This window comes from Equus asinus, chromosome 28 (genome assembly GCF_041296235.1).
Source record: "Equus asinus isolate D_3611 breed Donkey chromosome 28, EquAss-T2T_v2, whole genome shotgun sequence".
Taxonomy (NCBI): Eukaryota; Metazoa; Chordata; class Mammalia; order Perissodactyla; family Equidae; genus Equus; species Equus asinus.
Window position 1 is genome coordinate 38,450,925 of NC_091817.1, and position 16,275 is coordinate 38,467,199.

The following is a 16,275-nucleotide window of genomic DNA, read 5'->3' on the forward strand; positions in this document are numbered from 1 at the left end:
ATGTGGGTCACCACCACATCATGGCCGCCGACGACTGGTGTAGGTCCAGGCCCAGGAACCAAACCCAGGCTGTCGAAACAGAGCGGGCCAAACTTAACCACTAGGCCACCGGGCCAGTCTGCTAAGCTCTGTTTCTTAATACTTATGTGACTTGGGCAAACACAATCCATCTGATTCATTTTTTTATCTGTAAAATAAGGCTGATATCTGTCCTATCTACTGCATACCATTATCAAGTGCTGCAAACGAGATAAAAAGAGTTCCATAAATTAAATGTTTGATAGTGACTTGACTCAGAATAATTAAACATTTAGGGAGAAGATTGTTAGGCCAATAATCAGTTTTTAAAAAGCAAGAATATAGAGAAAAATTGGCAACAGATGTTAGCTCACGGCCAATCTTCCTCACCAAAAAACAAAAACAAAAACAAAAAACCCAAACAAAAAAGAAACAATAATTTAGGGGCTGGCCCAGTCGCATAGTGGTTAAGTCCACGTGCTCTGCTTCAGCAGCCTGGGGTTTGCCAGTTCGGATCCCAGGCGCAGACCTACACAATGCTTAGCAAGCCATGCTGTGGCAGGTGTCCCACATATAAAATAGAGGAAGATGGGCACAGATGTTAGCTCAGAGCCAATCTGCCTCAGCACAGATGTTAGCTCAGAGCTAATCTTCCTCAAAAAAAAAAACAAAACAAGAATATTTGTTGAGTTCCTCCCTGACACTTACACCTGGTTCCACATTTCCCCTGTTGTAAGAGAGTTAAGTTTTTCAGAACACATTTTATATGAAACAAAACTCTTGTCATCTTTTTCATGCCAAATAAAATCCTGCTTATTAATTAACCCATACAGTAAATGCTCAGTAACTATTTTACAAATGAATGAGTAAAAAGCTTAAGATAAAAGTATAAGATAAAATAACTGGTTCTCTTCTTTTGGTCCTGGGGATAGATAAGCCAAATCAGAAGCTGGGAAAAAAAATTTCAGGGAGACCCTCCAAGCTGAGAACCCTACACTAAAATGACTAATTCCTCCTATCTCCTTGCTTTTAACTGGAGACTTCAAGATGAAACAAAACAATGAAATTGCTGGAAAGGAGATACTATTTACTCAAAATCTGAACAAGATGAACAATTAAGTTGAATCACACGAAACTGCTGCTTTTACAGTTATGCGGGATACATTCTGAGAAACGCGGCATTTAGATAATTTCATCATTGTGCGAACATCATAGAGTGTACTTACACAAACCTAGATGGTACAGCCTACTACAGACACTGGCTATACGGGACCACCACTGTACACACGGTCTGTTGCTGACCAAACGTCATTATGTGGCATATGGCTGTATAAGTCAAATACGATCAAATATTGGTAATTTCTTATGGTTCAACGTAACAAAAACACTGAGACCAGAAAACAGTGCTTAAAGGAGAGCTGGGAAGAGGGGAAAGGGGCAGTGGGCTGTGCAAAGGAAAAGTACTGAGCAGTATTTTGGTGCAGAAAATTCCCAAATCACTGAACATAAAATCTTCACCAGGGCCGGCCCCATGGCATAGTGGTTAAGTTCAAAGTAGTCCACTTCAGCAGCCCAGGTTCGGATCCTGGGCGCAGACATATACCGCTCATCAGCCATGCTGTGGCAGTGACCCACACATGAAGTGCAAGAAGACTGGCACAGATGTTAGCTCAGGGCTGATCTTTCTCAGCAAAAAAAATCTTTACCAACAACTAATATTTACATATAAACCCTGTAAACTCAAAAGCTGTAACTTGGTACTCTCTAGAAGCCCACACCACTGCACTAGGTGTTTATGGGTGTGGGACAGCAGGATGCTGTGTAGGGAGTTAGTGGGAAGTAGAGCTGGGGAAGTAGGCTGCGACCGTCCAGCTGAAGAATGTGAATTTGGGGCCGGCCCGTGGCCAAGTGGTTAAGTTCACACACTCTGCTTCAGTGGCCCAGGGTTTCGCTGGTTCGGATCCTGGGCGTGGACATGGCACTGCTCATTAGGCCACGCTGAGGCGGTGTCCCACATGCCACAACTAGAAGGACCCCAATTAAAAAAAATATATACAACTATGTACTGGGGGCACTCAGAGAGGGGGAAAAAAAAAAGATTGGCAACAGTTGTTAGCTCAGGCGCCAATCTTTAAAAAAAAGTATGTGACTTTCTTTCCATATGAGGAAGGGAACCACAACAATCTCTTCTGACTTCTGCTTTCACTGCACTAGTTTCTCCTATTTCAGATACACTTTCAAGTTGAAAATCAATATACAATACTATAAATCCTTGAAACCTTTTATAATAATAAAAACAACAACAACCAGACACACAAAAGCTTTTATCTATATACAAAATAACAAACAGCCAGGCCCTAATAAATCCACCAAATCAGAGTTTTAATATGAGATTAAGGAATTCTGTTTCAAAACTATTCAAAACTAGGGGCAGGCCCTGTGGCCAAGTTGTTAAGTTCGCACGCTCTGCTTCAAAGGCCCAGGGTTTCGCCGGTTCAAATCCTGGGCCAGGACATGGCACCGCTCATCAGGCCATTGCCGACGAAAATAATCCATAACCAATCTATAAATGAAAATTTGGGAGAGTTTATTCTGAGCTGAAATCTGAGGACCATGGCCCGGGGCCTTTCTTCCTGAAGGAAGAAAGGGCACCAAAGAAGTGATGTATACAGAGTGGTTATATACCCCCATACAGGACGTTTCACATATGATTGAAATGTCCCTCCCACAATAGTCACAAGATTGCCCTGTCAGCACAGAGCTTGGTGGACACAGCAGGTAGTGGGTCTGCTATCTCAGAGCAGGAGGCAAGCCTATTGTCTTGAGCTGGGTGGTCACAGGTGAGCACAGCAATCAGTTCCTAGCCTAAGGAAAGAGGCTTAATCCTTAAGGGAACGCCAACGTTGGGAGGGGGAGGGAAGTTGCACCTTTATCTCAAGGACCTTTGTTCTTGCCATAGGGAATATCTAAAGCAGATATACTATGCATGCTCAAAGGTCAGGCCGAATTAGGTTTACACCAAATGGCTTCCTCATATTCTCCAATATATCCTATTGCTTGCCATTTTTATTTGTCACCATGCTGAGATGGCATCCCACATGCCACAACTAGAAGGACCCACAACTAAAAATACACAACTATGTACCAGGGGACTTTGGGGAGAAAAAGGAAAAATAAAATCTTAAAAAAAAAACTATTCAAAACTAACTCTGCTACCTAATTACCTCAGAAAAGTGGATTACCTACTGAAAATATTTTTGCACTGTCCTTAATGTATGATTAATTTATATATTTATACTTTAATATAGACCAGTTTCATAGACCAGAGAATGTTCCAACCTTAGCAATATAAAAGTCCTTACATCTTACTTTCCCTTTTAAAAGTTGCTAACTTTTGGAAAAATTTCAGTGATTTTTATATTTATCTGGTTTTACAAAGGGCAAAAAGACAAAATCAATGCCTTCTGTTTCTCAGCTGATAAAAGAGCTAAATTCTTAGTCATTCCATTTGACTGCATTCCTTAAGGCAGTCTCTAGAATAAGGACTAATTTTTTCCTCTTATCTAAGACAATGAAGTTGTCCTTTGATAGGCAGTATATTTCAAATTTAGGCATCATTTAGGCAAAAAGAACTAAAGAGTATTTGGTAGAACTGAATTCCTTTACCAAGAGACTTCACTCCTTTGCTCTCCATAATCTCAATGCGTACACATTTTAAATACCAGGTAAGGGCTCTATAAATATCCTTGGCCTTACTCTTCAAGTAAGTTCAGCTAACGTTTTCCTGAAGGAGCCTTGGAAGGATTATATAAAAGGTGTGGTGCATTACAGTTGACTTCCCATAGAAAGCCTTATCTTGAGCAATTTCATCTGCAACAACAAAGGGAAAGGGAAGGGAAAGACCATTTATGGGCAAATGCAATTTGACGGATGGTCTACATATTTAAAAATCTTCATCCTCACCATAACCCTGTGGGAGTATGTTTCATTACCTCAGTTTTACAGAGAAGGAAACTGAAGGTTGAAGAGAGTAATTCGCCCAGGTCACAGTAAGTGGTAAGTGAGCCAGGATCTGAATCCAGGACTGTAGTTCCAAAGCCTGCTCTATTTTGCCATTCACATTGCCTCTCCCAACACGAGCTCCACATGACTACAGGACTTCATCTCTCTTGTTTTTCCCTTCAGGTGTAATAGGTGTGCTCAGCAATGGCACTAATTAACCGATGGCAGATTCTGTTCATGAATAAAACTCTCCATTACATCCCTTCTCCCTCCTTGAAGTTTTTGTCCACTTCATGTTTCTATCACGTTGCAGAGCTGATCCGGCCAGTGCAGGTGATATTGACCCTGATATCAGTTTCCCCACATTAAACTCAGCATATATGGGGTTAAAACCAAAACACTCATTCCCTGCTTACTCTCTGGCTTCCTGGCTCCAGAATCCACTATCCTCCATGGAGACAGACACCGTCAAGGACAAGCACCTGGACTATCTCCTCCCGCAAAGAGATACAGGCTGGTGGGAAAGCTGCTGACCAGCAAGGTCATGAGCTCCCTCCTCTCTACAAGTGTCTCAAGGCCAAAGACAGGCTGGTGGGAAAGCTCCGACCAGCAAGGCCATATGCTCCCCCTCTCCTACCTAAAGCCCCAAATAAAAACCCTTCCTTTGAGCTTTTTGGGGAGTTTGGGATTTCAGCGTTAGCTGCCCTCTCTCCTTGCTCAGCACTGTGCAAAAATAAAGTTCCTACTTTCTTCCACCACCCCCGGTGTCAGAGATTGGCTTGCTGCGCAACGGGTGAGCAAACTCACTTCAGGTTCGGTAACACAGGAACTCTGGGAATTCTGTTAGGTGACTTGCAGGCTGTCTTTCTAGTTTAAACTTAAATTACAAATGAAATCTTCCTAGATACCAGAGTATTCTTTAAACATGATTTCTTTTTGTGTCTTTTTTTTTTTTTGTAACTTTGCATTTGAATTATTTATAACTTACATGCACATTCTCCTGGTTAATTTTTCTCACGTATCATTTCACTTCACTGTTTATCTTATGACTTTAAATATACATCACATCTGTTATATTTTAAAACATTTTTTAAACAAAAACGGTTAAGAGTTTGTTCTGTTTTACAAGTGCACAAATCCAGGAATTCAAGTCAGCACCCATTTTCACTATCACTCCTCCTACAGAGAGTTACACATGTCATTCAAGCCTTCAAGAGGAGAATTTATAGGTACTATAAATACCATGCATTCAATCTAACACAATTTTCTAATTTCAGTAAAATTATTAAAGTTGAATGAAAACAGATGCCTGGTTCTCTTCATTCATTGTTTTTAGATTCCAGTCCACACTTCTTGTTCCTCCACACTCTATTTTAATGCAGATACAAGAGTAAGTACTGGCACAGTTCTGACGGCCATCACTTGAGATTCTTTCTTTAGTTTCAAATTTATCTAACTCATTCAAATAAAGATGAGTCACTGACTTCCAGTTTTATAAATACTGTTCCTCTCCAGTTGAAGGAGCTACAGTACCCCTTACAACTCATAAATCAGGCAAGGGGAATGTGAGATCCCTCCATTAACCAGATTAGGAGGCATTTTAAAGCAGCTAAATTAAGAATTTCACGATATGAACAACCAACTTAAGAAGAATGAAAAGTACTGAAGGGCTTTTTTCTGATATTCCCAACTATTTCCTCTACCATATGCCCATAGCATTTAATTTATCCTTCTCTTATGGTACTTACTACTTTATAACTTGCATTATGGTTTTTAGTGAAGATAACTTTTTCTTCTTCTAGATCCATGCTGTCCGATAGAAATATATGAGACATATGTTTTCTAGTAGTCACATTAAAAAATAAAAAATAAAATTGTCTTTAATAATGTATTTAACCCAATATATCCAAAATATTGTCATTTAAACATGTAATCAATATGAAAATTAATGAAATATTTTACATTTTTTTGTACTAAGTCTTCAAAATCAAGTGTGTAGTTTACATTTACAGCACATCTCAATTCAGGCGATTCATGTTTCAATTGCTCAATAGCTACATATAGCTGGTGACTACCACACTGAACCACCATAGGGAAAGGGGGCGGGGGGATAAGCTATTTTACAGTTGGACAGACTTGCTTTCAAATCTCAATTCCACTACTTCCTGGCCCTGAGGTGGTTTCCTCATTTAAAAAAAAATTAATAATAATAACAACACATCTCTCATAGGATTAAAGGAGATATAATGCCTAGAAAACACCTGGTCCCTTAGGAGAGGGCTCACAGAAAGCCCTCAATAAATGCCAACTATTAACATATATTTGTATCCTGTAACAGTAAGCACAGTGTCTTGAACATAGTAGGTATTCAATAAATGCTTGCTGAAGGAAGAAAAATTAATTTGCAAGACGTCTGAAAGCCATTTTAACTGCTTCTTTGTAAAATATACAAATATCTCATACAAACAGGAAAAGATTTTCTTGGATTGTTGGTGACTAAATTTGTTTTGAACACAAATTAGGAGAAATGCACACAAGAGAAAAGTATCATTTCATCTCTTGGACTGTTCACGGACTCTATTTTCTTCCAAAGAACAATGAATTATTAAGCAACTATATACTGTAAAGCACTCTTATCAAGAGATTTCTAGGGGCTGGCCCCGTGGCCAAGTGGTTGGGTTCTCGCGCTCCGACTTGGAGGCCCAGGGTTTCGTGGGTTCGGATCCTGGGTGCGGACATGACACCACTCGTCAGGCCATGCGGCATCCCATGTGCCACAGCTGGAAGGACCCACAACTAAAAAAAATATACAACTATGTACCGGGGGGCTTTGGAGAGAAAAGAGAAAAATTAAAAAATTTTAAGAAAAGAGGAGAGATTTCTTAAAAAGTGTTTGCCATAAATGACGGTGCTAATTTAGTGTTAACTCTCAATTAACTGCAGGAATATTTCTGTCTGAGGCTGGGATAAAAACACATCCCATTTCTGGGCTTTACATGGAGAATGAGCCAGTGGTACATGTAAGATCCTTTATAATCTAGATGCTGAAAACTTCTTAAACTCTTTACTTCAGTCAGTACCGCCTCCTTAATTTCTCAAAGCATCTCATTTTTCACCTGTGCTTATGACTCCCTTGCACATGTTTTGTATTCCAATAGATCACAGAATCACAAACTACCAGAAGGATCTTAGAATCCAGTCTTTGTATTTTCCAAAGCACGTACCATAGGTGGTCAGCAAGATGATTACAGGTGCTGTGTGTCAGTATTTAATGGTCATATGGTTTAATGGTCATATATTTCATTTAATGTATATTAGAAAAACATAACCAGGACATCAAAGTCAAGAATTCACATGTATCTTCACTTACGACAGGGGATAAAGTAGACAATCCCTACTTAAAGGGGGAAAAAAGTGGTAGGTTTTTAAGCTAAGAGTAGCAGAGCTGGGTTACACTCAAGTCCAAATTCTAATTTTGGGGGCCAGCCCGGTGGCATAGTGGTCAAGTTTGCATGCTCCGCTTCACAGGACCAGGGTTCGCAGGTTTGGATCCCGTGCATGGACCTACACACGACTCGTCAAGCCATACTGTGGCAGCGTCCCACATACAAAATAGAGCAAGATGGGCACAGATGTTGGCTCAGGGCCAATCTTCCTCACCAAAACAAGAAAAAATCCTAATTTTGTGCTCTTTTCATTGCCCTAAAGAATCTACTGTCTGTATGACACCAAGTGATTAACTTTCTTATACAATTGTTTTTGATCATAATCTCATTTATCAAACAACTGTAAACAATGGTAGTGTCTTAAAGTACTCATGTTCTTCCACAATGATGGGTGCATAACAGGGCATTAATAATGCCTTGATTATGTGGTTAGATTGTTTCCAACTACTGAAAGTTAGCACAGGTGGAAATCCCATATTGGCGCAAACAAAACAATCATAATATATCCTAACGTCAAATAAAGTTTGGATTAATTGTTTTTTGCATTATTCATTTCACTATTTTCCCCCCATGAATGAATAAGGAATCAGGATATAGTATACATATAAGTCCTAGAAACTATATAAAATATACATACAGAGAATATACATTAACCAGAAACAACTCATATAAGTTAAATAACATGGATTTTAGAAATTGTACTGTTACTCAAACCTCTCATTTAACACATGAGGAAACTGAGACTCAGAGTGGTAAAAACAACTTGCCCAAAGTCATACAATTAGTTAAAGGCAGTGCCAGCTCTAGTCCTAGGTCACTCTTTGTGCTGTTTCATGGATTCCAAACAAACAGTGGGGAAATATATCTAAATTCTTCCATTATACTTGTACAAATCCTGCTTAAGGTGAGGTGGGATTCGAAAATCTTTTCATTACGTAGAATTTCTGCTCATGATGGACTCAGACTAGTAATTAAATTCACTTTGTCTAATAATGCTGGTTTGTCTGCCTGAGAAATCTACAATACTCCAAAGGATAGGAGCTGTTGCTATACAATTGTTCTTTTTTTTGAGGAAGATTAGCCCTGAGCTAACTACTGCCAGTCCTCCTCTTTGTGCTGAGGAAGCCTGGCCCTGAGCTAACATCCATGCCCATCTTCCTCTACTTTATATGTGGGACGCCTACCACAGCATGGCGTGCCAAGCGGTGCCATGTCCGCACCCCGGATCTGAACTGGCGAACCTCGGGCCACCGAGAAGCGGAACGTGTGATATACAATTGTTCTTGGCAGTTAAGAAAAGAGGATTCTTGAGTAACGTTCGCGCGCTCAGCTTTGGCAGCCCAGGGTTTCGCTGGTTTGGATCCTGGGCGCAGACATGGCACCACTCATCAGGCCATGCTGAGGCAGGTCCCACACAGCACAACCAGAGGGACCTACAACTAGAATATACAACTATGTACTGGGGGGCTTTGGGGAGAAGAAGAAGGAAAAAAAAAGAATGTTGGCAACAAATGTTAGCTCAGTTACCAATCTTTAAGAGGATTCTAGTTCCAGGTGACTCTTCTCATTTTGTGTCCATTTATGAACCCCTGGCATTCTCAATAGTCACACACTAATTTCACCAACTGCAACCCTCCAGGGTAGACTTGAAAGAGTAAGGTCTTTGAAATCAAAGAGAACCTGCTGACTACCAGCTCACTTAGGATATAACACTGGACAAATTGCTTCATCTCTCCAAGCCTATTTCTCAACTGAGATAATAAGATAACACTACCTCAGGGGCTGGTCCCGTGGCCGAGTGGTTAAGTTCGTGCACTCCACTTAGGCGGCCCAGGGTTTCACTGGTTCGGATCCTGGGCGCAGACATAGCACCACTCATCGGGCCATACTGAGGTGGCATCCCACATGCCACAGCTAGAAGGACCCACAACTAAAACTACACAACTATGTACTGGGGGGATTTGGGGAGAAAAAGCAAAAAGAAAAAAGATACTACCTCATAAGACTATCAAGAATATTAAATAATATAGATAGTGTGGTACACTATCTTAGGATACTGTTAAGTGAAAGGTTAAGAAAAATGTTCACTTTATGAGTTTGAAAGTGGGTTTAGGGGCCAGCCCAGCGGCTGAGTGGTTGAGTTTGCGTGCTCTGCTTTGGTGGCCCAGGGTTTCACCAGTTTGAATCCTGGGTGCGGACATGCCACTGCTCGTCAGGCCACGCTGAGGCAGCGTCCCACATGCCACAACTAGAAGGACCCACAACTGAAAAAAATATATATACAACTATGTACCGGGGGGCTTTGGGGAGAAAAAGGAAAAATTTAAAAATCTGAAAAAAAAAGAAAGTGGGTTTACACTGTGTAATGCTGAAATATTAATTCCTGTTCAATACATAAAATAGTACCTCTTACGTAAATATTTAAAAAGTATTCACTCTGTGCATAGCTTAAAGATAATGGTCCACAAATTTATAATCTAAAGCTGATATATCAAGAGAATCTAAACTGATAATCTAAACTGATATATCAAGAGACAGTATCATGAAATTTAGAAAAACTACTTCATGATACTTTTAAGTACTAAAAAATAACACTTAGGGTGGCCGGCCCGGTGGCGCAGCAGAAGTTCGCACGTTCTGCTTCAGTGGCCCGGGGTTCGCCAGCTCGCATCCTGGGTGCAGACATGGCACTGTTTGGCAAGCCATGCTGTGGTAGGCATCCCACGTATAAAGCAGAGGAAGATGGGCATGGATGTTAGCTTAGGGCCAGTCTTCCTCAGCAAAAGGAGGAGGATTGGCAGCAGTTAGCTCAGGGCTGATCTTCCTCCAAAAATAAATAAATAAACAAATAAATAACACTTAGGTTCCAGATTTTTCTTTTTTTTAGTGTTTATCAGAGACACATACTGAAGGACTTATAAGTGAAATGACATAGTGTCTGGCATTTGCTTTAAAATATACCAGTCTCCCAACTCCTGTGCCAAAAAAAAAGGTGGGGATAGTTGAAGCTGGGTGATGCATACATGTGGAGTCATCAAACTATTCTTTCTACTTCTGTGTATGTTTGAAATTTTCCATATGAGAAAGGTTTTTTTTTTAATCTAACGAAAACAAGAAAAACTATGCACACCACCAATAACGTTCTCCTAAGGAACCAAGGTCTCCATCCGAAACTCCTAAACACAAGATACAACTGGTCATTTCAGCCAAAAATATATGAAGTATTTTAAAATTACTCTCAACATAAAGCTTCTCTTGTCTCTTTATCAAATATTAGCTAGAAGAGCAGCATCTTCTCCTTCTTTGCTATTACTATTCCTCCACCTGGTAGAACAGGCCAGGCTGTATTTTTCCTTTCTCCCCTTATACTTTCTAGTTATATTTTTTTATAACTACAACTCCTACTAGTTATATATACATATAACCGGGACTGCTATCCCACCATTACTGTTATTACACCTACTATTTAATAGTGGGCCCACTGGGTATACTTGACCTTTTAAAAACCATGACTCATCCGAGAGGGTTAAAAAAAAAAAAAAAAAAAAAAGCGCACATACTTTCAAAATAACAGCCACAATGACTGAGGAAAAGCTGTGAACTAATCTGCAGTCTTTATAGAGGTTTATTATAATTTACGAACAGATTTTTAATTTGTTGGTATATGATGCATTAGACAATCCGTTGAAATTATTTAAAGGTAACCATAAATACTTTCAAATAAATTTTTTAAGTGAATTACTACATAACTTTGAATACTACACTAGAGAGAACCTTAAAATATTTGAACTTCAGACTTACTCTAACTCTAAATACTCCCATGTTGTTTCAAAATAAAAATGTAGTTTACTATACTGCCACTTAAATACTTACATGCTTTGCCTTTTCATAATTCTAATAGCAAGTACACAGAGAACAATCTTCCCCAAATTTGCATCCAAAGGGATAAAGGAGCACATGTCTACTTCCCTACCAAACAGTTCCACTTACCAAAAAGCAAATACAGAACATATTCCATAATTTCACTTCAAATGTGCCTACCTTTTTTATTTCTTTAATTAACTTACGCTCTTTCACATACATAAATCAGATTTAACTAATTCTCAAACTAAGTGGAATAAAATTTGCTTTTGTTATCTTTAAAGAAGAAAAAAGTAGTTTAAAAATAGCTCCAGGGGGCCAGCCTGTGGCTGAGTGGTTAAGATCACACGCTCTGCTTTGGTGGCCCAGGGTTTCACCGGTTGGGGTCCTGGGTGCAGACATGGCACTGCTCATCAAGCCATGCTGAGTCGGCATGCTACATGCCACAACTAGAAGGATCCACAACTAAAAAATACACAACTATGACCAGGGGGATTTGGGAGAGAAAGGAAAAATAAAATCTTGGGGAAAAAAATAGCTCCACCTCCTGAAGAATATACACAGTTGTTAATGGTACTCTCCTTTCAATTTTTATGTATATAAAATTGGAGGAAAATCAATTAAATTTGGAAATCCCTGCTCCCCAAAACACCTCCACATCCAATTTACACGACACCTTTTCCCTTTCTGGAGCATAAATACAACTGCATTAGTTTACTCATCCTCAATCAGTTGACAACATTTACTGAGTCTCAGCACTGAAATAGGTACTCTGGAAAGTTACAAAGGAATATAAGACCTAGAAACTACTCTCAAAGAGTTTATATATCATCCCCATAAGGGAAGAAAACTGTAGGTACTAAAACAATATCCTTCCTGAGCATCTTCCTGACAATCGAAGGTGGAGCAGGGACTACATTTTCAGGCCAAGTTCTTTGCTCTAAGTAATCCAAGAAAGATAGTAACTACTAAATTAAACAGACTCCAAAAGTGGTCAAATCTAAGTTATTTATGGATTATATATGCTGCTACACACTGCCACATGCATGACAATGGAAGACCACTCTTGTAAGTGGAGGTTTCCAAATATCTCTAACGCACACAAAGGAAGAGATACGTACTCCTCAGATGGGCCACTTTGCCTAATAATGTCCTATTTCTGTCACAAACTACTAACAAAGAGGTCAACAATATTAGGATTCTAGTTTGAGGAAACAACATGAATTATATATCCCCAAAGACCAAATAGGAAATTCCAAAAAGCTTGACAGAGTTAAGAATCTCAGTCGTATCCACTAGAGAAGTAGCTGAAGAATAAAGAAAAAGATACTATCTTTCTAGTCTTCAAGTTGTCCATGAGAAATCATCTGAGGCTCCACATTTCTGATGGCTCTGGAAACTTCCGTCTGTCTCCTGATTATACATGTCTTTTCCTCTAGGGAATTACTCTGTATAGAATACTAGAGCAAATATCACGGGGGCGGGGGCGGGGGGGGGGGGGGGGAGGGAGACTGCCAAGACTAGCAATTTTCTACAAACTAGTGGTCTTCCCATGACCATGAACACCTTAGATAATTCTGATGACAAAAGTGTATCAAGCGGCAGTTTCACTCTACTTGTCAACCTTTGGGCCTAATTCTCCATACTTAATTGTTTAAAAAAAAGTATCCCTACCAGATTTGCTCCAAATCTTGCAGAACTGTCCAATACGCACTTATGTCTGCTGCATTAAATCTAGAGGAGATATGTCATTTAACTGAAACACATCAAACAACATCAAATCCAGATTTCATTAAGAAGTACTGTTAAAATCATTCATACATCAGAAAAGCAAGACCCCACAACCCAATCACAAATGTTGTATATGTATTACAGCTTCAGATGCCGCCCCAACTTTCCAAGCTTTGGAACTCTAAATCACTTGAAGTAATAGCTTAAACTTGAGATTCACTACAAATTGACCAAAAGAAGTAGAAGAAAAAAGAAAAGCATACATTATTTTCAGCACCCGGTAGATAACAGAAATTTGCGAATTACAAAAGAATACGGTAAAGACAGTAAATTTGGCTGCTGATTACAATACACACAGAATACAGAAGCCGAGTTACCTAAACAAACATTACCTACTGCCAATAAAGAGCGGATCATTCTTTAACAGCTCAAGTACGCCAACATTTTTCATGTTTAAAAGGGTTGCTACAAATTATCCAAGTCGAAACGGATGGCCAAATCCTAAGCAGGTTTTCGCCAAGGAGCCACTGTGCTTAGAGAGCATCACACAAAAGACCTGAGCAAACATAAACACGCTCTGGGCCTTCGCCGATCGCGGCCAGGATCCAGACCCCCGCCCCAGGGAGGGAAAGAGGAGTGAGGGTGGGGTCCTCTTCTCAGAACGCGCCGGGAAGCGACGGGCAGGGAGGAAAGGTGGGAGTGCAGCAGAGGAAGCAGGAGAAGCGGCAGACCAGCGTCAGCAGCTTCCAAGGCCGGCGACACCCTCGGGCCCGCACCAGGCCTGGCCCTCCCGGCCCGTCCTGTCTCCTCACCTCCCTCACGTCCTGCAGGCACTCGAGCACCGCCAGGTTGTTGCTCCAGGTGTGCTTGGGACACACACGGGTCACATCCTCCCTGCAGGACTCTTCCTCTGCCAGCTTCCAGCCCCCGCCAGCCCCGCCGGGCCCCGCTCCGCCCCGCCGGGCCAGAGGCCCACCCGCCGGGAAAGGCGGCTGCGGTGGCTGAGGCGGTTGCTGCTGCTGCTGCTGCTGCTGCTGCTGGAGCTGAGATGCCTGAGGCTGTTGCTGCCCCGCTGCCCCGCCGCCTCCAGGCTGCCCTACGAAGGACACAAGGTTGGCCCCGGGGCCCTGGACCTGGCTGTGGCCGCCCTGGCCTGGGTGTTTCTGGGCCCCGGCCGCGGCGAGCAGCAGCAGCTGCAGCGCCGCCGACAAGCGGAACATCCTCCGTACACGTCCACACGCCGCCATCTTGGGTCCGCGGCGAGCTCAACGCGCCCGGCGGCGCCGCGTATTTAAATGAGGGGGCGGGGCCGCGGGGCGGGGCCCGGCTGGCCCACCCGAGTCAGTCCCGGCCGGCGCCGAGCCGGGGGCTGGGAGCAGAGTCCGGGAGAAGGCTGTGCTGGGAACGGCCCACGCCCTGGGGCTCGGCGGGCTGGAGAGCGGTGCTCTTTGCCTGCGGAGTCGGTGGCGCTCCTTAAAGAGCCTGGGTAGGGCGGCTTTGCCTAATTCCCTTGGTTGTCGTCACGGAAAAATAAAAAGGAATTGGGATTGCCACAACCAAGATGGCCGGTAGTGTCGCCCGTTCAATGACTTGAAAAAAACTTTGTGTGTCTAGAGGTGAACTTTACACGATCAGGTGTATTCCGGAATCTGAGAGCCTCTTTTGCATCTCTCCTTGCTTCCTGCTACCCGCCTCAGAAGTCTTTCCTACCTGGAGAAGACGGCAGCGTTGAATCAGGGTTAGGAGCACAGGTTCCTATCCACGGGATGAAAAAAAAGATCCGTTATAATCCTTGCTTTTCCGCAAACTAGGCAAGTCCTGTAACTTCTCTGAAGCTCATTCTTCTTGTCTGAGAAAGAAGAGAAGGAGTTCTAATGTAAAGTATAATTGTGAAGATTAGAAATAATAATAAGGAAAGTGCCTGGCCCACGATATAGAACTCAAAAGTTATAGCTAATATTATAAATACACTGTGAAGCCCTTTCTGCATGAGTCTTGATAGTAAGCGAGAACTTAAACTCGTGTTTAAAGGAGAAGAAAATAACAAACGTCTTTGAGGCCTCAGGTTAGGTCCATGCCTGAGTAATTGTTTTTGCTGATCTCCAGCAGCACTGCAGGCAGAGATTGGTGGTTGCACTTCACCCCAGTGTCTCTTCCCTCTCCTTGGAAGAGATAAGTTCCCAAGGCATCTTCACATCCATTGTGTGATTTTATCAGTCACCAGTGTGTGTCATCGTCAGGCCTGGGTTGGGTTCTAATTCAACTGAGGAATGGCATGGAGATGGTAACAATTCTGCCCAGGATGAACTCTGCTAGCCTGGGTACCAGAATCCCTTGGGATTCCCTCTGCCCTGGTGCACATTTATCCCACTCTGCCAATACAGTGTGTTGGGGAATGAGGGCAGCTTGAGGCATGTGATCCCCACTGGTTGTCCATATTCAAAAATACAGCATATGCTGTCCTGACCCACAAAGGGGCAGTGAAGAGCAGATCAGATATAACTAGAGCCTGAGAAGTGGGGTGGGGGCTCAGGTACCCCTGAGAATGAGAATATTCTTGGGGTACAAACTTCCCACTGTGGCTGACTGCAGGCCTCTATCTCTGGGAATGAGGGCATGTTGGCATCTCCATCAAGACTCATCCCTGCTACTGCCATAAAATGGTCCTGAGGCCGCTGCCAACCTTGAGCATGAGCTAAGGCAGCCCAGGGTAGGCCAGATAAATATACATGTTCATTAACAGGTACATGGCATAGGTATGTCGGGCAGGCAGGCTGAAGACATCACCAGATGTTCTTGAAAAGTCACAAGGGGCCATTAATTTTCAATGATGGTCTACATGTGCTCAGACAACAAGTGGGAGATTATTTTAAGCCAGTTTAAGGCTAGAAATTGATAATCTGCTAAGAGAAGCCAGAAGTTGCCTGTCTCTCAGCCTACACTGAGAAAACCCTATACCCAGACACAGATTGCCTCCAGAGATAGGGAAGAGTATATGTGCTTATCTTGAAATCACAGTGACCAAGAAGCAAGTAACCAAGAGAAATCTGGGAATCCAGCCAGCTTGGGCTGTGGCAGGCGAGTCTAGACTTTACAGAAGGCACAAACCCCTAAGCCAGTGGGAAGAGGGTTGACCTAACCTGGGTCTCCTGGCCTCACTGACTTTTCAATATTGAATAGACTATCTCTATCACTAACACAAAAAGGGTGGGAATTC

General features: G+C 42.1%; 1 protein-coding gene across 1 annotated transcript in view; it reads right to left on the bottom strand.

The window, feature by feature from the left end:
- GLG1 (golgi glycoprotein 1) overlaps nucleotides 1-14,334 on the bottom strand; it is a 156,655-nt gene extending 142,321 nt beyond the window's left edge. Inside the window, exon 1 of the mRNA XM_070500682.1 lies at nucleotides 13,871-14,334. Within this exon, the coding sequence (XP_070356783.1) occupies nucleotides 13,871-14,305 (435 nt within the window). The 5' untranslated portion in view covers nucleotides 14,306-14,334. The remainder of the gene's footprint in view (nucleotides 1-13,870) is intronic.
- Nucleotides 14,335-16,275: the final 1,941 nt, after the last annotated feature.